Source organism: Rhinolophus sinicus, chromosome 11 (assembly GCF_057876585.1).
Source record: "Rhinolophus sinicus isolate RSI-liver-muscle chromosome 11, RSI-T2T, whole genome shotgun sequence".
Taxonomy (NCBI): domain Eukaryota; kingdom Metazoa; phylum Chordata; class Mammalia; order Chiroptera; family Rhinolophidae; genus Rhinolophus; species Rhinolophus sinicus.
The window spans coordinates 12,200,488-12,225,998 of NC_142511.1; the positions used below are offsets into that span (position 1 = coordinate 12,200,488).

Consider the following 25,511-nt stretch of genomic DNA (forward strand, 5'->3'; position numbering starts at 1 on the left):
ACTGAATCATCACTTCGGGTTGTATGAATTCAACAGATACTTACTAGGTCCTTCCGTGGACCTAAGAGACTTACTAGGACCTAAGTATTGGCATCTGACTGTGGTCCAAGGACTTGGATGCCCAAGGATGTGCTGCCAGCGAGGGTGGCTCGTCTATGGTCGAGGTTTATGATATAATTGAACAGAGATGATTCTTAGCTCATCCTGCTGGCAGAGTATCTTTCAAGGATTTAAAGTAATAGGATAAAAGAACAGTGAGAGGATAAAAGGATACTTTCAACTGCCTGGAATTCTCTTCATTGGCCACTTTAAAGGATAATCTGATGAGATGACAGTTTTTATGCCAAAAGAGAGAAAAGGCTTGATTTTCCGAGGAAATCTAAGCATACTGACGCGCTCTTTTGATCCAATTTGATAGGGAGCAGGCTTCATTCTAAGACAGACGTACTTTTGTCACCAGCCTTCGTTATAAAGTTGTAGTAACAGTCTAATCAGTGTAGCTTTGCAGCAAGGCATTACATTTTAATTTCCTAGCCTTTAAAGCTTGGTCAGTGTTTTGTTTCGTGGGTTTTTTGGAGGGCTGGAGGGGTGTATATTTTTTATCTGTCTCAGATGTCAAGAATAATAAATTGTGTGCCATCAGATGGATCTTTAAAATAAAAGTAAGCTAGAAGAGGTCGTTTTTTGTGGCAGAAAGAGCTGGATTGTAAAGTCTGTCAGGCTTGGGTTGGAATCTTTGCTTTGTTGCCTGTAAACTGCAAACTTGGACAAATTACTTAGCATCTGCAAATCACTGATGTAAAATGGTCCTGTGGGACGCTAATCAAGTGCTGACTGCTGCGCGGCTGCCTGCTTTCGCTTGTTATGGAAGCAATTCCTTTCAAAAGAACCTCTTTTTTTCTTGCTGATTTGAAAGAGAAGCTTTGCAGAAATGATTCCGGCATTCCAACCCAGGCCATTTTCCATAGGAGAGCTCTGACCAGTGTGAAACTCCTGAGAGCAGGATGTCACGCCCAGAACCAGCCCAGCTTGCCTGGAATCTAAGTGCTGAGGGCTTAGGGTTCCAGCTTAAAGATTCCTACGTGCATTAGATGGCACTATAGTGACACACAGATTACCTATATAAACATGAAAAAGCTATGGTTACCAGATGACATTCCAATCCACAAGTCTAGAACACGGTAGCTATGTATTTAGAAAACATTTCACAAAAACCATTTTCTCAGGGAAAAAAATACCATCCAGCCCAATATTCATTGTATGCCCTCACCCATTCCCGCTGGGTTATGTCAGTGGTGGTCCTTGGTTTACATTGTTTATGCCCCAGTACCACATGAACAATTGGCTCCAAATAGCTAAAACAGAGAAGCCACGTTTGCAGGCCACCTCTGCATGGTGGCAGCGGTCGGGTCTTGTTTATAAAAAGGCTGACGGAGGTACCTGTGCAGGGACGTTATACTTCGTACCCAATGCGTCTGTTCTCTTCTGTGTCCTTTTGGGCTCTACAGGGCAGCTGGACACAGTGGACCTGAACAAGCTAAACGAGATCGAAGGCACCCTGAACAAAGCCAAAGATGAAATGAAAGTCAGTGAGCTCGACAGGAAGGTGTCTGACCTGGAGAACGAAGCCAGGAAGCAGGAAGCAGCCATCATGGACTATGACAGAGACATCGAGGAGATCATGAAAGATATCCGCAATCTGGAGGACATCAAGAAGACCTTACCGTCCGGCTGCTTCAACACGCCGTCCATTGAGAAGCCCTAGTGTCTGCCATTGGGGCTGGAAGGCAGCACTCCCCGACCGGGGAGCCACTGTGAGGCCGCAGTGTGCCTTAACACAAAGATTACATTTTTCAGACCCCCCACTTCTCTGCTGCTCTCCACCGCTGTCCTTCTGAACCAGGAAAAGTCACAAAGTTTAAAGAGAAGCAAATTAAACATCGTGAATCGGGAACAAAGGGTTTTATCTAATAAAGTCTCTCTTCCACTTACGACGCTCCCTTACCCACACTGTCCCTTCTGAGTTGTGTGAGGACGTGGCCCCCTGCGTTTCCGTACAGTGGCAGGAGCGCTTCGTGGGAACCTTGTGTGCCGGGGCTGAGCAAGGAGCCCCCGCTCGCTCGGTGATACCAGCAGATCCTCCGCAGTCTCAGTATTCTTGTTTCTATGAAGGAAAAGTTTGGCTACTCAGAGTAGCATCGTGATGGCCAGTATTTCCAGTCCATAGCTAAATGCATCTACACCTCCTGAAATGCATCTACAAAAAGAAAATGCATCTACACCTCCTGCCCCGCCCCCCTCCTTTTAAGCGAAAGGAACTAACTAACCATCCTGTGCCAAAGGTATCGGTCCTTTAGAATGTCAAGAGCCATCACCAGTTGTGTTAGCTATTTTGAGTATAGGACATGGAGCCATCCACGGGTAAGGATGCAATTATGTGTGACAGTCTCCGGGGGAATCGAGACTGCAGAAGTAGGCTGAACTTTTTCTCATATGTTACCAATTGACTAGGAAGATAAACTTTTTTTCAGATCTTGGGGCAGCTGGTCATTTAAGTCTGGATGGGCAGTTTGTATGCACCAACAGACATCTTTTGATATTCCTATAAGTGGAATTTATACAGAAGAAATAGGGATATGATAACCACTAAAGTTTTTTGTTTTTTTCCAAAATCTACTTCTTAGAGCTTTTTTTAGGATGTTAGTATGGGAGCTAGTGTTATCTGACAGAGAGCAGTTGGTCCCTAACATCTTGACAAACGAAACAAAAGAAAAACAAGTCTCTCTGTCCTAGTCTTTGCTAGCAAAGGAATCAGACCTCGGTACAACTTGTATTGTAAGGATCCCATACACCCATTTTTCTTCCATTGGGAAGAGATGAAACATTTGACCCTCAGCCTCAATTTTCTTCTGACGTTCCCATCTTCTAGAATCCCTCAAAACACGTGGTTTGCCAAATCCTGGTGGCAAATACTTGCACTCAGTACTTCACACAGCTGCCAGACACCATCTAGTTCCTGCACTTTGTGATTTAAACCCACTCTAACCCTTCCCTCTAAGTGCAGAGGGAAGACCCTTTTGTGGAGTTTCCTAGTGGGCTTCTCAACTTCTGCTCCTCAGCCCTGTTGTTTTCTTCTAAGATCACAGTGTGACGTCTCCCTGCCACACAACCCCTTCCTCCTACCAACCCACCACTGAGATTCATATATACCCTTTAACACTATGCAACTTTGTACTTTGCGGGGGAAAGAAACTATTATCTGACACACTGGTGCTATTAATTATTTCAAATTTATATTTTTGTGTGAATGTTTTTTTTTTGTTTGTTTGTTTATCATGATTCTAGAGTAAGGAGTTTATGTAAATATACTTGGTCCTATTTCTAGAATGGCACTGCCTGTTCACTTCTTCTCTCCATTTTTTCTCTTCACTGTCACTACATGTCTGTATACCTCCTCCCCTTCCATCTGCAATGCTTTGGATTGTATCTGTTCCCCCTGCGTTGTTCTTTGCAGCATCCCCGTTCCCACACATGACCACCAACCTGCTTCCCTTCACACACAACCACTGTAAAGAGGTACTTCAAACCTTCTTCCATTGCAGCCCTCGCGACCCCCAACTACGGCAGGCTGTTGCGAGGCTGACGGGACATGGTGAAATGAGGCCATTTCGCTGAAGGTTCAGCAGCAGGGTGGGTCTAGCGAGGCATGAGCTAGAAGGGCCCTTTCTGCAGTGGTTTGAACTGGATGGGTCAGCGTTATAAGCGATTGCGTAAGTACCACGAGCTCGCAGCGTCAAGAAGAGGCCCCCAGAGAGAGTGGGGAGGCCGTGTCATTTGGTCTTCCCCTTGCACACGGGAGTCTCCTCTTGCACACCAGAATTAACTACAGATATGCTGCCTTGGCGTCCCCCTAAGCTTCCAGTCTGCTGCTTCTCTCAGGCTTCTACTAGCCCAGGAGGCATGGCTCTTTCTTGCCAAGTTTTCACATCATTTCCTAGCTAGTTCCTCTTGTTAAGTGGCCACATCCAAACAGAGATTTTGGTCAAGGTTTCGAGAAAAGGACTGAAGACAGACTGCTAAGGTCATTTTCCATCAAGTCTATGGGTTAAATTCACTCCAGGAGGTCTTAGGCCACCGTGAAATTTGTTTGGTTTTGTTGGGTGTTTTTTTCTCTCCTCCATCTGTGTGGTATATTTTTAAACAGAATTTTATTTTTAAAATAAAAGTTCTTAAAAGATGATACCTTAATTACACTCCTGCAATATAGCCATTGTTTTATTGTATAGTTCCAGTTATCTGTATTCTACATAATAAAATTGACAGGTGGCTGCTGCAGAAAGCTGGGTGTCACAGGGAACGCAAACAGCTGTCCCCTAGAATGTTTCCTCTTAATTCCAACTGTGGCCCTTTTACATGTGCCTTCTTCACTTTAGTCGTTTGCCTTAATCTCGACAGTCTTGCTCTCCAGGGTGGTGAATAAAATGCAACACTTGGCATTTTTTTATGTTAAAAAAATAAACCAGTATTTTATTTATAATAAAATCTGAATATTTGTAACCCTTTATATTTGGTGTGGCTTAAGTGTGGTACTGGGTACATACGATGTTTTAAAAGGTGTGATGAAGGTAAAGCTGACCATGTCTTCTTTAGGTTACTTGAGAACAGTGTGTGTGTGTGTGTGTGTGTGTGTGAGAGAGAGAGAGAGAGAGAGAGAGAGTGATTTTTCTTTTACCCTTCTCAGATTGGAGTACTTTGGTATAGTCCAGAGGTGGGCAAGCTTTTTCTGTAACAAGCTCAACAGTAAATATGTTAGGCTTGCAGGCCATCCATTCTCTGTGACAACTACTCCGCTATGGTAGAAGGAAAGCAGTCATGGACAATATGTCAACAAATGAGTGGAACTGTGTCCCGAGTAAACTATTTACAAACACAGGCCATGGGCCTGCAGGCTGTGGTTTACCGGATCCCCTGGTGTAGTCTCAATACTTGATTAATGACTACTGAGGACTATTTAAAAATTATTTGGGCTTCCTAAATGAGCAGCTGTATGCAAAATATGTCATTCCACCTTGTAAACATGCATGTCTTCAGCTAAAGGTATTTTCTTCAGATGATGAGAAATACTCTCAATCCAACATAAAATGGAATAAAAAGAAAAGGTAAGTCCTGTGCTAGACCAGCATGCCAGAAGTAGCTCCTTGGACCTCAACCCATCGGGAGGGCTGACCCAGCGGGAGTAACCTGAGACCAGGTGAGCAATGCTGGAACTACAGTCAGCTGGTAGGCTTTGGTTCCCTCTTTAGTGCTCTGTTTATAGCCCCACATCTCTATAGATGACATGCTACCTTCCCCGTCTTATAAATCATTGTAACTATGTAGCCTGTAAAGAAAAACCTGACCTCTTCCCACTGGACTAGTCCGTTTGTATTCTAGGATCTGTTTCACAGTTACTACGTCAGAGTGATGAGTGGTATTTTAAACACTTGCTCCTGTTCCGTTTGTTATTTCAGGGTCAGCAGCATCTCCAAAGTTGGTACCAGCATAATGTGATGCAAAATATCCTCAAAGGCTTACTCCTTAAATAAACAATCCAACCCCTAATAAATCTGGGATGGAATTCACCAGCTCCGTCCCATTAAGCTCAAAATGGAATCTCTGAAGAAGACCCCTGGGATGGAGGCGAGTCATGAGGTAGAAAAGCAGGTGGCACCTTCTTCCTAAGGTGAGGAAAGACCCAGCACAAAGAAAGATCAAATCTCTCCAGGCCCGTAGCAAGAACATTGTAAATGGTAGGTAATTTTGCCTGTTCACACTGAACAGTTTTAAACGAAGTGAGTATTTAATAGTTGGAGTGTAGTAAGAAACTGTGTAGTTAGTAATCTAGCTTCCAGCATCATCAACTCAAGTGCCTTATGTTTGTACTGAGTCTCCTAGAATGATTATACCTGCTCTACATGAATAAATGAAATTCGAAGTAGAAATCAAATGCACGCTTAAGAAAGGGAAATATCCAGCAGAAGTCCAAAGGAAAGCTAAAAAGTCCCTGATACGGAATTCAGATGCAAGAACATTCAACATTTCAAATGTTGTATAAAACCTCCACATCTTTGCTTTAACTCTTCTCTCTGCCTAGAATGTCCTTGCTTCCCACTCCCCCGTATAGGAAAGCCTGAGGTCAAGTTGTCACCTCCTCTGTTGAAATCTGCGGCCAATCCTTTGTGTCCACCACCCCATCCACCTTGGACTGGCTTCTAGCATGGCCCTTGGACACGTGTCTATAGATCAGGTGTCTGTCACCCACCTCTGACGCCCACCTCCCTCCCACTCCCCAAGACCCTCCTCTGTGTTATTTGTGCCCACGTCCTCAGGGCTGGAAAGCAGAGCAGTCACAGGTTGTCTGAATGGTGTGGAGGTAACCAATCTTTCCCATCTGCCTTTTCTCTCATTCTGTTACTTTTCCCTGCTGTGAGCAGAGAGGGAGGTTTATGGATACTTGTGACTGCCTCCTTCCAACAGCATTCTGCTCTCTCAACACTCCCACCTAAGCAGGGATTTGCAGGAAGATAAGCAAAACCGCTGTCCTTCACCGGATGGCACAGCACACACCACACACATAACCAGGCAGCCAGCAACCAACGGTTGGATCTGGTCTGCACAGCCTGTTCGTCCTACCAGGCTCCCACTAGCCAGTCCCAGAGCTGTGCGCGTGTGTCTGCAAGTTTTTCCCACAGCCCCTTCTCTAGGTATCTCTGGTGTCTGCCCCAAGCTATAACACTAATAATTCCCCTTCTTTATCTCTAACTCCTGGGAATGGTCCCAGTCATTTTAAACAGATTAGTTGGTGTTTTCTCCCGTTTGTATATGTACCTTAGAAAACCTTGTAATAGAAGCCATGAAGGTATAGCTTATGATTAACCTAGTACAGTTTGTTTTTATTTCTATAAAAAGTTGAGTATTGGGTCATGATCAAGAATGCTGTAACCCTCTGTGACAGCATTGTTCCCACAATAATGTCCAAGTCAATTAAAGTGATTTTCTGTGAGACGTGCCTAGTCATACCCTTGAGGACCACCCTTCCATCCTCCTATAACCCTTTTCCACCATGGCTAGTAACAAAAAAATTCTACTTGAACTTCAGATATGTTTCCGGGGCCCATCCCCTGGTGTCTGTTCTTACACTGAGATCCTGTGTCACTGCAGTAACTAAACGCATCAAATTTTGGGCTGTGGCAAGGACTGTTAAGAATTTCTAGTGCAATCCCTTTCTCAATATTCAGGGCCCACCTTCTAGCACATACGATCCTAAGTTTCCTTCCTCTTTTCTGTGAACCGATCTCCGTCACTTCTTCCATGGATGCGTCTTTCCTCTTGAGCAGAGGTTCCTGCAACGCAAGCACAAGTCCAGCCATGAGCAGAAATGTCTGGGAAGGATGTGCTGTCCTCCTGTGGATTACACCTTCCTCGGTTGCTGAGCCAGCGTCCGAGATAAAGGTTCAGGAGAAACAGCTGTGATTTCGGTGATTACATGTTTGGCGCGGTCAGAGAAGTTTGTGTTCCAACTTGCTGATCTCCTCTTGGCTCAGACAGTCTGCTCTCCACACCGTCTCGGTCAGGATGATACAGAGGCTCAGCCCCAGCCAGAGGGAGGAGTTTCACCACATAGATTTTAGATGGGCTGCCCTCTTTAATTAAGTTTCTGAGGACTTGGAAAGGACCCGCATTGTCAAGAAAGTTTGCCTTATATACCATGTTTGAAAAGCCACTTTCGTAATTATTTTTGCTCATTTGCCCCTCATTTGATTAGGGTTTCCATTTGACCCATGAGGAAATTCAAACCGTGGTTCTGTCCCATCCCCCTAACCACTCTTGTAGCCTGTTGCGTTATTCTCTTGCATGATTTTGATCCATTTTCCTTTTAAGAACCTTTATTATATGCATGTATTTTATTACAAGCTTCTTCAAGTCCCTTTTTTGGAGAGATCAAGGCAGGATTTAAATATATTAGGAACTTGCCCACTATTATTAGAGAACCAGTTAGTGGCAGAATTGTGACTTGGAGCCTGATTGGGCCTCAGACAGCCTGGGCCACATACACCACCCAGCTCACACCCTTCTGCGCCTGCTCCTAGCTTTCCCTCCCTTTCTGTTCCCCAATATGGTTCAGGGATAAAGAGCATAAAGCTGGTTCACCCGCCTTTACCACCAGCTAGCTTCCTCTAATGTTACCATCTTGTATAACCATGGTCTATTTAGCAAAACTAAGAAATTAATATTGGTAGACTACTCTTAACTAAACTACAGTCTTTTGCCTGCTTTTAAACACCTTCTTTTTCAAGACCCCCATTTTAAAAGTAATACTGAATTTTAAAACATAAAATGAGAATACTCAGCATTAATACCCAAGCTACGGAGCAACAGGAATGTGGCTTCTGAAATAATTGATTTTACTTTCATAATTCACACCAGACTCCCCCATGTATAACATATCCATAGTTGATTGCAAATAATGTCATTAAACTACTTGCTAAAATGTCCTTAAAGTTTCATAGGCTATTTGTAAAGATCCAGCAGAATGAACATGTCAGTTCACAATAATACACCACATAGTTGAGTATTTATTAGAAATAGGAGATTTACTTAGTACAAAGGTTACATTATTTTTTGTTATTACATAGTTTTACACTTACAGAAAAAAATGGCAAGAATAGTACAAAACACTCATTGATACTCTTTGCCCAGATTCCCTATATGGTAATATTTTAATATTTTACTACATTTGCTCTTTTGCTGCTCTTGCTCTGTTTCTCTTGTTCTCACTCTTTGGAGAGAGAGAGAAAGAGAGGAACAGAACTGTTTCAAATTGCAGACGTGTTGCCCCTCTACCTATAACGACATCAATGTATATTTCCTAAAGACAGGAAACTTTCTTACATAACTACAGTACAATTGTCCAAACCAGGAGATTACCGTTGATACAATGCTGCTATCTACAGCTATCATTCAGATTGTACCATTTGCGGCCCCAAAGATGTCCAGCGTCCTAACCCCTAGAATCTGTGCATGTGTTAGGTTACACAGCAAAGGGGAATTAATGTTTCTGATGTGAATCAGCTGCTCTGAAAATAGAGCTATTACATTGGATTATCTGAGAGGGTCAATATAATCGTAAGGATTCTTGTCATTGGAAGAAGGAGGCAGAAAAGGAGGTGAGAGTGATGCAAGGTGATAAGAACTTGGCCCATGTTGCTAACTTGAAGATGGAGAAAAGGGGAAGGAGCCCAGTAAGTGTGCACAGACTCTACAAGGTGGAAAAGGCAAGGGAATGGATTCTCCCCTAGAGCCTCCAGAAAGCCCTGCTGACACCTGGATTTTAACCCAGGAGACCCTTATCAGACTTGTAACCTATAGGAAATACAAGATAATATTGTTTTAAGCCACTAAATTTAGGGTGATTTGTTACACAGCCATAGAAAACAAATACACCATTTGTCTCAATAATAAAGAAAATATGAAATCATGTCTTGTGTTCAGTAGTCATGCCTTTTTCATGTCCCTTAATCTGGAACAGTTCCTGAATCTTGCTTTCTATTTTATGACATTGACATTTTTAAAAAATACAGTTATCTTGCAGAATGTTCTTGGTCTAATGTTTTCTTTTGATTAGATTCAGGTTATATACTTTTGTCAAGGAGATAATAGAAGTAAAGCTGAATTCTTTTCAAATCAGGAGGCACGTAAGTTATTCCTGGCAATGTTAACTTTGACATTTGATGTGGGGTGTGTGTGTGGGGGGGTGCCTTCTAGCTTTCTCCACCGTAAAGTTACTCTGTTATCCTTTGGAATTAATGAGGATCTTATGAGGAGATTCTTTGAGACTATAAATATCCTGTTACTTTTTATACTTTTACCGACTAGTTTTAATATCCATTGATGATGGCTGCCAAATGGAGATTTCCTAATTCCATCATTCTTTCTATATGTAATAATTGGCATTCTACTGTGAGGTAGAGCTTTTTCTTCTCCTCTATTTCATATATACATATATGCATATATGTATATATATATATTGATTTATATCATTTTAGAGTCATGGATTCCTGTTTTATTTAATGATAATGAGTTACAATAAGTTGTTCTTGATATTTATTTTGACTCTTAAATGTCCTATAGTTGGCCAGTGGGAGGGAGTACCTTAAAGCTGGCCCCTGTGACCTTTTGATACATCCCATCAATCTTTGAACGTGGTCTTACTTTTGGCACATCAAGACATTTCAGGTTCATCTAGTATTTTCTCTGCCCTAATCCTAGAATCAGCCACTTCTCCTAGGAGCAAAATTAGGTTTTGTTAATTTTCGAAATGCTAATAGTCCCCACCACCAACAACAACAAAATAGACCATGAAATGAATGCAAAACTGAAAAATGGTGCTGACTTTTAAGCAAATAGTTCATTAAGCTAGTTGGCTGTAGGCAACCAGGACTGTTGTCTCCCCACAGATGGCTGCCTGTTTTATGCATTATCGACAGATAGTTTTGGAGCACCCATTGCTCTTGCAGCCCACCACTGGTACCTAAGGGGTTAACATGGTGACAAAGGCAATTATTGCTACTTTGAGAAAATTACTTAAGTAGGGAGTCAAGAAAACAAAACATAAAAATCATACAAACAAAAACAGAAGAAGCCATATCTCATAAAACAGGAATATATAAGCATGTTGGTAAACAGATGCCCAGGGATGTTTTATTTAACTGTCTACTTTATATGTAATATACGCACGTATTTTATATTTTTTATATTGATATATTTCTAAAATTTATAAAAATATATAATGTATATTTATATAAATATATAAAACAAATGAATGCTCAGGACTGTTCATCACTGGAAGTCTCTGAAGGACAAATTATATTTGTATGACAGGGCATATTTTTAGCTAAATTTAACTAGAATGCAATCTGGGAAATGGGCTTGTGGACACTGAGATGAAAATGCATGGACAGAGAATTCGCTGATGTGCAACTGAGTGGTTGGGTTTTCCTCCCATCCATTGCTCTCTGTGTATTAAGGTTGTTCTGGAACCCCAGCCCTATGGTCTCTAACCCCAGGGAGAACTCTTGTGCTCTGTGTTCATTTTCCACGTTCCAGTTTTTGATTGATTATTGTTGGCTGCTTTTGCAGTGTGACACTGTCCTTCCATAAGATACCATGGCAGATTATTTGTTTCAAACTCTCATTGCTTAACTGAGGCTGTAAAGAAGTGCCTGGTCATTAATCAGGGTCCAGAGTAGAAAGATCTTGCAATGTTGAGATCACAAAGGTAGTTACCAAACAAACCATTGTTAGCCTATTGGTGTCTCTGTAGAGTCTAAGAGAGAGCTGGCAAAAACAACTGTTGTAGCTTTATTGTGCTCTTGTGCTGACCTTTATGAGAGTGGAATATGTGATAAAGTGAAGCTTGTGTTCACATAGCACTGTGGCTTCAGAACATCTCCTCGAGCAGTGGTTCTCAAAGTCAGGCCCTGGGAGCAGCCACCTCTGCTTCGCCTGGTAACTTCTTAGAAACGCACATTCTCAGACCCCACCCCAGACCCACTGAATGAGAAATTCAGGGGTGGGGATAGGGCTGCAATCTGTGGTTTAACAAGCCCCATCCAGGAGATTCTGATGCTAACTAGAGCATCAGAGAGTGTTATGTCGTGGTTCTCAACAATTTTCCCCCTTGTGTTATAACCTTCATTGCTGGTACATCCTATGTGTCTGCATGTTGGACCCAACGAGGCATCATCTTTGCTTTCAGCTCATCTTGCTAGGAAACAGTTTGTCACATCTTTGAATTGGGAAGAAAGAAGTTCACTGCGTACCTGTGCTAATCACAGAGTTAGAGGTAGCCAGTCTTAGCTCTTTTCTGTTCTTCTTAAAACTACCAAGAAACTCTAAGTATTTTATTAACTTCGAATGGGTGAATTAGTCAAGACATTCCATCTATAGAGTACACAAGCCTTCTTTAAAAGTAGGTGGAGACTGAAAGATCTATTTTTATAATCTTTTAATATAAGTATTGTCATTTCCAGTTGATTTAACCACTTTCCCCAAGATCTTCTAAGTAATAATTTCTGTCAACTAGCTGTGAACAGACCAAAAGATGATGATGGACTAGACTAGACTTTTTATGATTCATCATTACTGTCCAATGCTATGAATTTGGTGAGCTTGCTCTGAATGGTTCCTCAAGCATAAAAGACAGCCCAGTCGTCAATGGTGGGAGATGCATTTGAAATTAGGGTACCCAGCAAATATACCTGAAGACATCAAAAGAAGTTCAAGTTCAACCTTAGGCCCTATCAAGTGGCCACAGTTCATGGGCAAGTTCACTGTATGCCCTCAGTTAAGTCTCTCTACCTTGCCTGTAGGTCCCATAAATGGAGCTGGCACAACCTCACAGAGTGGTTCACCTAAATGGGTACATATGTGAAACTAGACATTTAGTATAGTCAGGTCAACTAAGTCTTTGTGGGGCCAGGCGCTTGTACAATTTGGGGCCTTCTTTTAAAAAATATATAGGATCATGAATGCAAAAGTAAGTACAGAGCTGGGAAGGGGCTCAGGAGCTCTTTCACCTCCACACGGGAAATCCAACGACAGTAGAGCTGTTATATTTATTTTAAGCCGGGGAAGGCAGAGCAGTTGTTTCCTTTATGTCACTGTGTCATTGGGCGTGTGCATTACTGGACTTCCTTTCCAGGGCAGACACCTCAGCCACCGCGAGAACCTGTTTGCTGTGCTCATTGCATGACGACTGTGGGTGCGGCTCAGATGGGAGTGCCCAGCCCCCAGAATGCGCCCAGAGGCTGCAGAATCAGACTCCTGCAGAAGGAAGAGAGAGCGCCCCAAGGTGTGGATTCACTGGGGCAACGGGGCTTGGCTTGACTGAGCAAAGCCTTAGCTGTTCTCTTCATGGAATGTTTTTATCTCATAAATGGAAGAGGCAAAACTCACTTCTTAAACATTGCTTCTTAAAATAGAACTCCCTCCACTCCTGTCTTCAGGAAAGTGCATACCAGAGACAGTCCGATCCTGGAGTCGTTTGGAGTTGCTGTCACGCCCCAGCCTGCTCTGAGCGCACACTGTACTTAGAACATACACTCTGGACAGCAAGGGAGCAGTCCCTGATGTTTCAGGCAAAACCTGGTGCTCGGTTTGTGTTTATTAAAACAAAACAGCAACAATGACAGAAGCAAGGTTATGTCAGTGAGTTAAAAGATCTGAACTCTTAAGCTCACCCTTCTGAGTCCATTTTTCTGGAGCCTGTGAGATGGTGGAGGATAATAATAGTGTCTTTTATTTAGGAGCCCATTTCACTGGAGACCCCAGAGAACCCTGTGGATATTTGCTCTCGTAAGTGGCACTGTGAAGAATATTCTTGGCAGAAAACACTGAGAGGAGCTTCAATTTAGAACTAGAACACCCCACTTAGTTCCCTTTATCAAAGGAAAACGATTTTTGGTAGTTATCGATCTAGTAATGAAACAATAGAAGCAATGCATGCCCACCTAGCACACTGAGAGTCTATTCTGTGACTTTCCGGAGTAACCTAGGGGAGAAGCTTGCCACCCTCTGAATGATTAACACAAAGTTACCTCGGCCTATGCCAGCATCTGCAATAGGGCAGCTCTAGTTCTGTTCGTTGTGTTAATAGTAAGCAAATTTTTAGCAAGTTTTCCTTACTGACTCTCAAGATAAGAAACTTTGATGACGTGTCCATTTTACATCTCTATACTAAGCTCCTCTGTGTGATGGCCTGTCCTATGTGGTAGGGACATAGCAATATAGAAAGCAAAAAACAAAAAACAAAAACCCTGCCCTTATGGAACTTACATTCTAGTGGGGGAGGCCTAATAAAAGATGGATGAAATACGTAAGTGTTAGCTAACCATGTAGCATTTATAGATGAGAACAAAAATGAAGAACACAGAGATTCTACCTGGCAAGTGACACAGCCAGGCCTTCAACTCAGGCAAACTCACTCCATCACCTACCTGTATCTCAACCACCATGTTACATAGCCTCTCAGTGGCTCACCAATGTCTAGTAGGGTAGAAAGTTCTACGGAGAAAAATAAAGCAGGAAAGAAAAGAAAGTGTTTGGGATGTGGGATGCAGCTTGCAGTTTTTATACAAGATGGTTGAGAACGTCTCACGAAGAAGATGGCATTTGAGTAAAGACCTGGACCCCATGGAGAGCTGGGGATATCCAGGTCGAGGTACTAGGAAGTGTGATGTTCCCAGAGCGGAAGCGGCCACGTGGCTGAGGGTGAGGGAGAAGGAGGACAGGGAGGTAAGAGGGGATTCGAGGCGGGCAGGACACACAGTGCACGGTGGTGAGGCTGTGACAAGGACGTTGGCCTTTGACGGAGATGAAATGCCATCAGAAGCTTTTGTAATAAGGTGTGACGTGATGTGAATTATACTGTAATAGGAGTGGTCTGGCTGTGGTAAGGTAAACTAAGGGGGTGGGGGGGGGCAAGGACCAAAGCAGGGAGATGAGATAGGAAACCATCACAGGAATCTCTGCAAAATCTGAGGAGGGCTTGGCTTACGGCGGCGACTGCAGTGGAGGTGATGAGAAGTGGTCCAATGCTGACGATGATCTGAAGGTTGAGGGAGATGGCAAGACTTGCTGTGAGAGAAAGAGTCAAGAATGACGTTCGGGTGCTCGGACTGAGGGCCCAAAGCATGGGACGACTGAGCCGAAGAGGCATGAGGACAGAATGTCAGGAGCTCCGCCTTGTATTACATCGGGAATGTTAATTACCCTCCCAAATGGATATTTCAATTAGGCAGTTGAATATGAGCCTAAGAATTCAGGGGAGCTGTGCAAGCAGAGTAAAGATGAAATTTTAAAGTCATCAGCGGATATGCTTACAGCTATGAGACTAGCTGAGAAAACCAAGGACGCAAGCGTAGATGGAAAAGAGATGAAGTCCATGGCCTGAGCCCTCGGTGCCTTCTTCTGTGTGAAGAGGGCACTTCTGTGGTAAGAGGTCAAAAAGATGAGGAAGAACCCTCAAAGGAGACCAACAAGGGATGACTTGTGTGGTAGAAGATAAGCCACATGAGCACATGATGTCCTGGAAACCAAGAAAAGTGTTTAAAGGAGAAAGGAACAGCCTGTTATGTCCAATGATGCTGATAGATCCGTGAAGATGAAGACTGAGAATTAGCCATTGGGTTTTACGACATGGCCGTCCCCAAAGGCCTGGGCAGGGACAGGTTCAGTGGAGTGGTGGAGACAAAGGCCTGATAGCAGTGGGTGGAGAAGTTTCTTGAAATCTAACAGCAGCAGCTTCAAGAGAGAGGGGTAGGAAAGAAACCAGAGAGTGCCAAGTTTGGACAACTCTTTTGATGTTGATAAGGGACACAACTCTAAAAGGAGGCAGAAAAATAGGGCAGAAGCTAAATTAACTTCTCTAATGTGGGCTCTTATTTATTTTTTTTAAGATGGGAAAAATTCGGAAGATAAAGAAAAGCCAGTGATGCAGGAGAGAGAGTGAAGAATTCTTCTCCAGAGGGTGGAGTGCTGTCCTAGACAAGGGGAAGGAACGAGTCCTCCTGCTGGCCTTAGGTGAGGTATGTCACCGCGGGGACAGTGAAAAGGTGGGCAGGCTGTTGGACGTGGCGGTACAAGCTTCTCTTTTGGGTGCTTCTATTTTCTGAGTCTTCAGAAATAGATGTTAGCAGAGAGTGAGATGGGGGAGGAGGTGTGAGAGGTGTGAAGAAAAGGGGAAAGTGTGAAATAGTCTTCAAGAAGGATGGGAGAGCCAATGGGAAGGATCGGGAAATGGGGTCTGATTGCTCCGAGCCCGACTGGGGTTCATGAGCATGGATTCATCATGTGACAGCAAGTTGCATGTGGTTGTCTAATGGAATTCTAAGGGAGGGATTCTCATGACTGACCATGGCTTTGGAAATGGGTGAGGAGGGCTAGGAGGGCGAGAGGGGGTGGGAGAAGCACACAGGTGGTAGGTTCAGTGGATTGTAGGTCCCGGGGGGATGAGGTATTATTAAAGTTTGGGCAGTAGAGAGACTGACTTTCAAAAATCAGAGGTGGTGATTAGAGATTGGGTGTTTGCAAGTGAGGTTGTGCGAGAGGTGCCGTTACGTGGAATGACAAGAGCTAAATGTGATTGCAGGAGTGAGTAGGCTGTGTTCTTCTAGAGAGTTTGTTTGGTTAAGCAGTCAGATTTGTCTCTTTCAATCCTGTCCCTATTGAACCCAGTTTAGTAAACTGTCCACAAGCTTTATTTCTCAAATGAAGCTGAATGAAATCACTGGTAGCCCGTAGACCATGAATGACCCATCATGACTCACAAATGCCCTGGCTCTCTACATCCTGTACACAGACACATGACTGGGACATCTGTTGAGACTCCTTGATAGAAAAGGATGGGTTTGAATCCCCAGTGAAGATAAACATACATATTTGGGGTTGATGAAGCACACGTGAGTAATTTCTGAAAAGCCAGTGGTTGAAGAGGGGATATTTGATTGCTCTGATCAAATGTCAGATTACTGCATTTTTATTTATTTTTTTTGTGTGTGGTTGCCATGGCCTTCTTTTATGTGTACGTCACTGGAAAGTATGTGAAACCCATTTACCCAGGAATCCCTATTCAGAACCTTTCATTTAACTGGATTTTTTTTTTTATTAGCAATTGAGTTCATTGACAAGAACAATATCTCAAGAATATAAATTCATATAAATTATCTCACTGGAAAAAAAAGACAAAGAACTATCTAAAATTTCGAAGTGAGGTCAGAGGATGGGCAAAAATTCAGCTTACACTGTATCAACTGTAGTGCTGAAGAGTAAACATAATAGTTAAGAATAATCAAGATCCAAAATGTTCCAGAAAGCTGATCATAATCATGCCTTAGACAATGTGGGTGACACAGAGAGGGCACCTATTTGTTCAATGAAGGCATGAAGGCCTTAATCTGGAAAGGGAGTTGCCATAGTTTAGAAAAAACCGTTAGCAGGAGTTTCGTTAACGAGAAACCATATTCAACCCCAACATCTTCTTTCCTGAACTTTCTGTTTCGTCAGGGACTCTCCATTTGCTGCGTTTATAGGAAACGGAAAATTGAGGAGGCTCTGAACGGGCCAGGGTCGTTCCTTTTAAAAATATTTACCACGGTTACATGGGAGCTGGTCAAGGGTATTTTTTTTCCTTCTGCTCATTTTAATGGCCTGAGGTAATAGATCAAAATGAGGGCCTCAGGTGTTTGTGAAAGCACTGCAGGACAGGAGAGGACAGGATCCAGGCCTCTACCACTGGGAACAGATGCTGCTCTATGCTATGCAATGGGTGGGTTTCCAAAGCAATGTGTCATCACTGTGGAATGCTGCCACCAGGGCTGTGCCCAAGTTCAGGGGGAGTAAAAGGAACCTGCTGAGTACATTCCAGGTGTCTCTGTCTTGAGGTAAATTTTGGGGAAATGAACAAATACCCGCTTATTTCTGTAAGCCTATGCTTTGGAAGCCAATTTTGAATTGCTTTAAGACCAAACAAAAAAAAAACAAAACAAAAACATCCTGATAGAATGGAAACAAAGGTCACTGAAGTTTGATCGGACCAAACAGATATAGAAACCTTATAGGCTGATCCAACAATCATCTTCGGCCATTTTCCTTCAAATAAACAACCCCAAACATGTACTTTTTTAGCTTTACTAAGAAGTCTTTCTAAGGAAAAGTTCAAATGGATTTTCAGCTACCTCGCCAATTATTCTAATTGTAATCATTCTACTTCTAAGACATGGAATTTATTCTCAAGTTGTGTGGTGGTGGTGGTGGTTGTGGTGGTGATGGGTGTGTGTGTGAGAGAGAGAGAGAGAGAGAGAGAGAGATTTTTAAGAGCATGTTAATGCTAGATCAATCTAAAGATTGTGTGTTAGCAGAAGCATAGAAATAGCTTCCTTTTTGAGAAGGAGCAGGCGTCATGCCTACAAAAGGAACCTCCAAATGGCCTGGAAGACTGAAAGCACATTTTCAGGACATGCTGAGGTAACCAGTTCAAACTTGCCAAAGGCTGCTTTTCCTCTTGGCTCATAGCTTTTCATTCATATTGGCTTTGACCATCCCACTCATTTTATTTTTAAGTCCTTATTCATTTTCAGGCCTTTCCGTATAGGGTTAGCAAAGAATTGCTAATTCCAGAGCTGGCATTTGTTGACTAGAAGAAGATTAAGTCAGGTTTTAGAAATCCTTATTTTTGTCATATGTCCCCCATGCCCAGTTGGGAACACTCCAAATATGAATGTCTAATTACAGAAAGTGGTGAGTTTTAAGGACATCAATTTAGGGGAGGTTGGCTTTAGACTATTTTTCAGTGGTGCTTGGTAAAACTGAACTCATTCAAGCAAAGATTAGCCTAGAAAAATTGCTTGAGAAAAGACAAGTCTCCCATGCAGAAGAATTTCAAATAATTTATGTATACTCTGCCCTCGAGGAGATGGAGAGTAACTCCCACTCCTTAATTGTGGGCAGCGTGTAGTGACTTCCTTGCAAAGAGTCCAATATAGAAAGAGGGAGAAAAGAGTAACTTTACAGTGGAGAAACCTGGCAAACGAGACCTCAGCCAGGTGATCAAGGTCAACTTACGCTAATATCATGTACCTTTGATACGATGAAATGAAAATGGCATGTACCTTTGTGGTCTTCCTCCCCAGAACTACAGTCTAATGATGAGAAAAATATCAGACAAATCCCAGTTGAGGGACATTCCACAAAACACATAACCAATACTCCTCAAAAGTATCAAGGTCATCAAAATATGAACAGTCTGAAAAACTCACAGCCGAGAGAAGCCTAAGGAAACATGACTAGTAAATAATGCGGTACCCTGGATGCAATCCTGGAACAGAAAAAGGCATTAGGTAGAAATCTGAATAAAATATAAACGTTAGTATCAATGTTGTATTAGTATCAATAGTGTTAGTATCGATAATGTATCAATATTGGTGCATTAATTGTAATAAATATAGCATTCTAATGTAAAATGTAACAGGCGAAACTGGATGTGGGGTATATGGCAATTCTCTGTTATACACTCAATTTTTTCAATAAATCTATATAGATTTACTAAAAAATCAAATAAAAAAAATTTTTTTTTAATCACTTGACTGAATGGTAAACCCCACTGGTGTCATAGAGTCAGTCTGATGCAGAAAGTCTGACCATGAATCGGGCAATTTGGGCCATCAGAACCCTGTAAATATGGACAACACAAACACACAGCGCTGTGAAGAGAAGTATGTCCCAAAGCTCTCAGCTTCCCCATTTGGGACCCTTTCCCCTCGTACAAATAAGAGCCAATACTTACAGAGTCTACTGTGCTAGGTTTTCAGTCCATTTATTGCCTTTCACCTTTCAGCAGCCAACCCTGTGAGGTAGGTGGACGCTATTGTTACTATTTTATCCGTGAAGAAAATCAGACCGAGAGAATTCAAGATCACTGCACTTGTAAGGGTGGCTGAAGCTGGGATAAAACCCCAGACAGTCTGGGCCCCAGAGCCAGTGTTCTTTTAACCTCTATCGTTTGTGTACTTTTCTCCCCCATTCACACCTTCTCTTCCGGGAATTCAGGGCCTCCTACTCTCCTCAACAGGAATTCTCCTTAGGATATTAATGGCCAGAGTTATGGCGACCCATGGTGTCAGCTGTACTGTGTGGACTTGATAGAGAAATAATGGAGGTGGGGTGGGTGCCGTGAGCAGGGCAGGAAAGCTTGACTCTCTGAAGTCATGCCTGGTTTCTAATTACAGCGTTGGCAGGGATCCCACACTCAGATCTCCGCAGAGACTTGGGGTGATACTGTCTCCCATCCTATAGTCTATTTTAGCCATAAACCTAATGTTGTACCCATCTGATGTCTTGGAAACAACCCAATCTTGGGGCATTTTCAAGTGGTTTTTGTAATGAGCATTAGCAAACCCACAGGTGTGCCTAAATGAGGATTTGTGACGCTGAGCATGTTTTCCCAGCCCTGTACTTCAGAAAGGTTGGCTCCCTTTTATTTACAAAATAAGGTGAAATTGTACGTACCAGCCCAAGTGAAGAGATGTGAATTCTCTTTCATGTTTGCAAAAGATGTATATGAGGCATTGAGAAAGCAATTTGAAACAGCAACTTCTCAAACTCTGCCCTTTTTCATAAATGGGCAGAAAGTTCACAACTTAACAAAAACCCTTCAAAAGGCTAGTCAAAGAATAGACCCATTCAGTAACTTCATAAAGATAGGGGGCTGAAAAAATAAAATATTCCATCATGACTTCCTGCTAGAAAAGTCAAAGCTAATTTAGATCACTTGGAGGGGAGACTGTACTGGTGGAACCAGCCATGGCATGTTTTAAAAGTTCCCCGGGGTGTGGGATGGTGACCGTTTTCCCCCTCTCCCTTTGGTTATCTATGTTTTCTAATGTTTCCACAGTGAACATGTATTGCTCCTGTCACAACAGAAATCAACAAGAAAAACTACTGAAAAAAGAAAGGTTTGCTTGCTGTTTTGGCAGGAAATCGCTTACCTGGAAAAAATCACGATACGAATGTCAGCAGAGTTTCTTCCTGTGACTGACCGGGCATTGCAAAGCAGTCCCCTGGTTTGTGGGAGATTTCTTCTACAACTGCAGCAGGACTCTGGAGAATTCCATTTAACACTGTTAAATCTGGAAGAGAATTCAGTAATCTGGTCCCATGGAATTAACAAATAACTTGAAGACGACAGAGGAATAAAAAGAAAAAAAAAAAAAACATACAGGCAAGGTTGGAACACAGATCACTGAAAGGAACTGTTATCAATGAATCTAGAAGAGAGATAAGTCAATGGGCTTCAAAAACAAAGTCTTTCATTTCAAAGCTGCTGTGTTTATCTATTTTCAGCTCAGGGAAAAACAAGAGGGAAAAAAATCCCCTTAGGTTGACATGTGAGGGACTTACCCTGACCCCACTGGGTCCAACTTTCTCTCATTGTGTCATGAATTAGGGGGCTGGAATCAGCTCCAAAGCGGGCCCATGTTGACCCAAGCCAGAGGTTGGCAAACTTTTTCTGTAAAAGACCAGGTAGTAGTAAATATTTGAGGATGTATGGGGCCTGTGGTCTCTGTTAGCAACCACTGAGCTCTGCTGTTGCCGTGCAAAAGTGTAAAAGTAGCCATGGATAAAAGGTAGAGGAAGAGTGTAGCTGTAATAAAACTGTACAGAAGCAGCGGGTGGGCAGGATTTGGCTCGCCATGTTTGCTGACCTCTGGCCTACGCCCATCACACTTCGCTCATCCCTCTTTCCAGTGATTAGGGTACTGAGGCTTAAACCAATCAGTATAAAGCATTTTCCTGGTGATACTTATTGGTTCAGTGGCAAGCATATGAGCTAAATTGGCCTTATGAAGAGGAAAGATTTTTGTTTGAAGTTTGGGGGAGAGGGATTTGATCTCTTCCCCCCTATATGAATAAGGAAGCATATAACCCTGATTGTAACTGGCCACCAGTCTACAACCATGAGGGGAACCAGCCTTCAGATGAAGTGGACTCTGGATGATGGAAGAGAAAGATAGAACTTGCCTCCTTGATGGTATCATTGGACCACAGGATAATTTAACCCTATTTTCCACTCAAACTCTGGATTTTCGATTATGTGAGCCTATAAATTTGCTTATTGTAAAAACTACTTTGACATGAGCTTTCTATTCCTTGCAGCTAAATGCATCCTCGCTGATGGAAAACTTAGAAGTTTATGACTGCAAGTTTGCAAACTCTAAAAAGAATGGATACCTGTTTCTATAAAAGTTCTTTTCCAACATTAAAAATAAATGTGAAAAATAGGAAATAAAACTGCAATAACTTTTTAAAAAATTACCTAGATTGGTGAGTGTGGGTGTTCCAGGGGGCGGCAAACGCTTGATTAAATGAGTAATTTATGGACTATCAGGGTTGGAGGAAACTTTTCTGTGTTGAGACTAAGAAGATGGATGCCAAGAGCCACTGAGAATCTGGACTGTCTCTCTCTCTTCCAGTAATACTGTCGGTCTTAAGTGCAGGTCTCTTTATTTCATCATTGTCAAGTTCTAAACATAAAGTAGCAGTTTTCAAATGCACATCTAAAACTGGAAGATTGAAAATGATCGTACATCTTAGGCCTCGATGAAAAGAGTTTATATAAAAAACAAAACAAACAATAAACCACTTGTAAAATTTAAAACACAAAAATGCTTTTCGTAAGGAGCATCTCATTTTGAAGTTTAATGTTTGTTTTACCGTTCTTGTTATAATTATATGTCATTCTTTTACATTCATGTTAGTCTCTCTTAGTTGTATGGGTTTATAGCTTTGGTGATCTAGGCTATTATTTTAATAAAATGAGGGAATTTGAGTGTTAGAATTGTTTTTCTCCCAAGCAGGTCAAATCTCACCTTTCTTTATCTCAGTTTAAACATTAATTATGAGGGAAATTACATCTTATCTAAATTAAAAATGTTAGGAAGATGACTGTAAACTGTGCCATATTCAAATGTAAGAAGCTTTTACGATCTCTGTTTGTCAAGACGTTCATGAGACAGACGCTTCTCCCAACAAGACATACAAACGGCCAACAGATACATGAAAAGACACTCACCTTCACTACCTATTAGGGAAATGCAAATCAAAACCACAATGAGACATCACCTCACACGTGTTAGAATGGCTATCATCAACAAGACAAATAATAACAAGTGTTGGAGAGGCTGTGGAGAAAAAGAAACCCTCATACACTGTTAGCAGGAATGTAAATTGGTGCAGCCGCTATGGAAAACAGTATGGAGGTTCCTCAAAAAACTAAGAATAGAATCACCATATGACCCAGCAATCCCTCTCCTGTGTATCTACCACAAGAGTCTGAAAACATTTATCCATAAAGATAAATGTATTCTGATGTTCATTGCAGCATTATTTACAGTGGCCAAGACACGGAAACAACCAAAGTGTCCTTCAATAGATGATTGGATAAAGAAGATGTGGTGCATATATACAGTGGAATATTATTCTGCCATAAGAAAAGATGAAATACTGCCATTTGCAACAACATGGATAGATCTTGAGATTATCATGCTACTGAGCAAAATAAGTCAGACAGAGAAAGTCGAGAACCATATGACTTCACTTAAATGTGGGATGTAAAACTAAAAGGAACAAGACAAACAAAGAAACATAAACTCATAGACAGAGACAACAGTTTAGTGGTTACCCAGAGGGTAAGTGGGGAGGAGGGTGGTAGAAAAAGATAAAGGGGGTCAAATATATGGTGATGGAAGGAGAACTGATTCTGGGTGGTGAGCACACAGCATGATATATAGATGATGTATTATAGAACTATACACTTGTAACCTATGTAATTTTACTAACCATTGTCACCCCAATAAATTTTAAAAAAAGCAAAAACGTTCATGAGAAAGCTTGAAAAAAACCTAAAAAGCAACCAAAATCATCACCAGGGCAGATTACTAAATGAGTCTAAAAGCAAAGGGACATATAGATAAAGCTTATAAAAGCATAAAATATTGGGAAATGGTGAAAATAAACTCTCGTTTAGCAAATTCAAAGTACTAGAACCAAGGCCAATTAAGAGGTCCTTTTAATAGAATGAAAGAAAGTTGATTTTATATAGCAGATCAAAAACTTCCAGAAAATATAGTTAAAAGAGAGAGTTGGTTAAGTGTACAGATGCTAATTCTATAATATCCTAATACGTAAATTTTAGGATGTTTTGGACTTTACCCCTAAACATTTAAGATTAGTGTTATGGAGGCAACCGGCCCCCAAAACGTCTCCCGTGCTCCTGTATGATCCTGCCTAATTCGGTGTAAGAAGTTGTCCATCCAAATCAGAATGGCCTTTTATGTATTATTTCTCTTCTGGCTCCGTCTGTGTTCCGGAGGGAAAATCAACATTGTGGTTGACTGGTTAGACAAGATCTGAGTCTGAAAGGAAGTTCATGAAACTAATTTTTATTAATGTAAATTGATAAAGTTGATAAGGCTTTAGGAAATTTCAGCAGGAAAGATTAGAATGTCGATAGTGTTGGGACAGTTACCTCTCAGATGGTTTCTCCATCAGGCCCTGAAGGGGTCTGAAGATTTGGAATTACTCTCTTCTTAGAAAATGTTGAAGGTAAGATTAAAACCTGAAAACCACACCAACCAGATAAAAGCCACACTTTTTACTCAAAAGGAGATTTTCTACCTAGAGCTCAAGTAGTACCAGGGGTGCCAAGAAAATATATACACGTGACTTGTATTCATCCTTTGTTATCGGTATATATTATTACAATTTTAATACAGGTTTTTATTCTTAAAATGTGTATACATTATTTTGACACCCTCTGCATATCTGTGTGTGTGTGTGTGTGTGTGTGGTGTAAAGTCTTCTGAGGTACGCAAAATGCAAAATGTATTCAATTCCATATAAACAATTCTGCTGAAAAACCAAGTAGTCGTATTCTGCCTTCGCTGAGATTGTCTAAATTACTTCCGAGGGTTGTATTAATCATGGACCCTGAGATAATTAAACAGCAAAGCATTAGCAGCTTTGATAAAACAATGGCAGTTAACGCTTGCTCTGCTGTGTGTTTATACAGAGAAAAGCAGAACATTGAAACAATTGTCCAAATAATTCAGGCCTACAATACCTTCACCTAAAATAGCTAGATACTTCAGGGAAATGTGTCATTTTGGTTTAAGTTGTCTGAAGCGCTGCATTAATTCTCCTGCTAAATCGAAGTAGACGTAGTGAGGCTATGTGGAATTTTTAGGTTAGTGAAGAGTGTCTCTAGATTGTTCTGATTTCTGGTAGCTCTCTCTATGACTGCAGTGATCTAACAGTTCTACCTTTTAACCAAAATCTGATCTAATCTGCAGGAGTCCTCAGAAAAAACCACTCAGGAATGTTTGGGGATTTCTGTGGAAGCAAGCCCTGGAAACGCTGAAGCTGGGATATAGTGACTAGGTCCTGCAGCTCTTGCAGACTGCTCAGACTCTTTGCATGAGGCCAAAAATAATTTCCAATTATTCTAAGGAGTTTAAGGATTGAGTTCCTTAATCTAGTGCTCTTCTACCTGGATTAAGGTCTCAGACCAAGAGAAAACCATCGAGACCTGATTGGATAATGTAAAAGGACGTTGCGTGAGGATCTGAAGTCATTGTGCTCTGAAGATTCCAGAAGGTAACGTGAAAAGGAAAATGCACCCTCATCACCCACCTTTATTGCGCATCTGCAGAAGAGGGGTCTCTGCAGACTGCAGTACATAGGAATTTGATGTTTTATTTGACAATCCAATTCGTTTTTATTGTTTTTGTTTTTGTTTTTTAATGGGAAAAAGGTGTGTTTATCCAATGAGAGCCTTAATTTGTTTTTATACTGGAGCCGAATAATAATTTTAGAGAGAGGTATTGGCCTGGATTTGTGAGGGAGCCTGAGTGACCTTA

The 25,511-nt window shown here is 41.8% G+C and overlaps 1 protein-coding gene across 1 annotated transcript in view; it reads left to right on the plus strand.

Annotated features, from left to right (window-relative positions):
• LAMC1 (laminin subunit gamma 1) overlaps positions 1-4,564 on the plus strand; it is a 109,000-nt gene extending 104,436 nt beyond the window's left edge. Inside the window, exon 28 of the mRNA XM_019728589.3 lies at positions 1,509-4,564. Within this exon, the coding sequence (XP_019584148.3) occupies positions 1,509-1,765 (257 nt within the window). The 3' untranslated portion in view covers positions 1,766-4,564. The remainder of the gene's footprint in view (positions 1-1,508) is intronic.
• Positions 4,565-25,511: the final 20,947 nt, after the last annotated feature.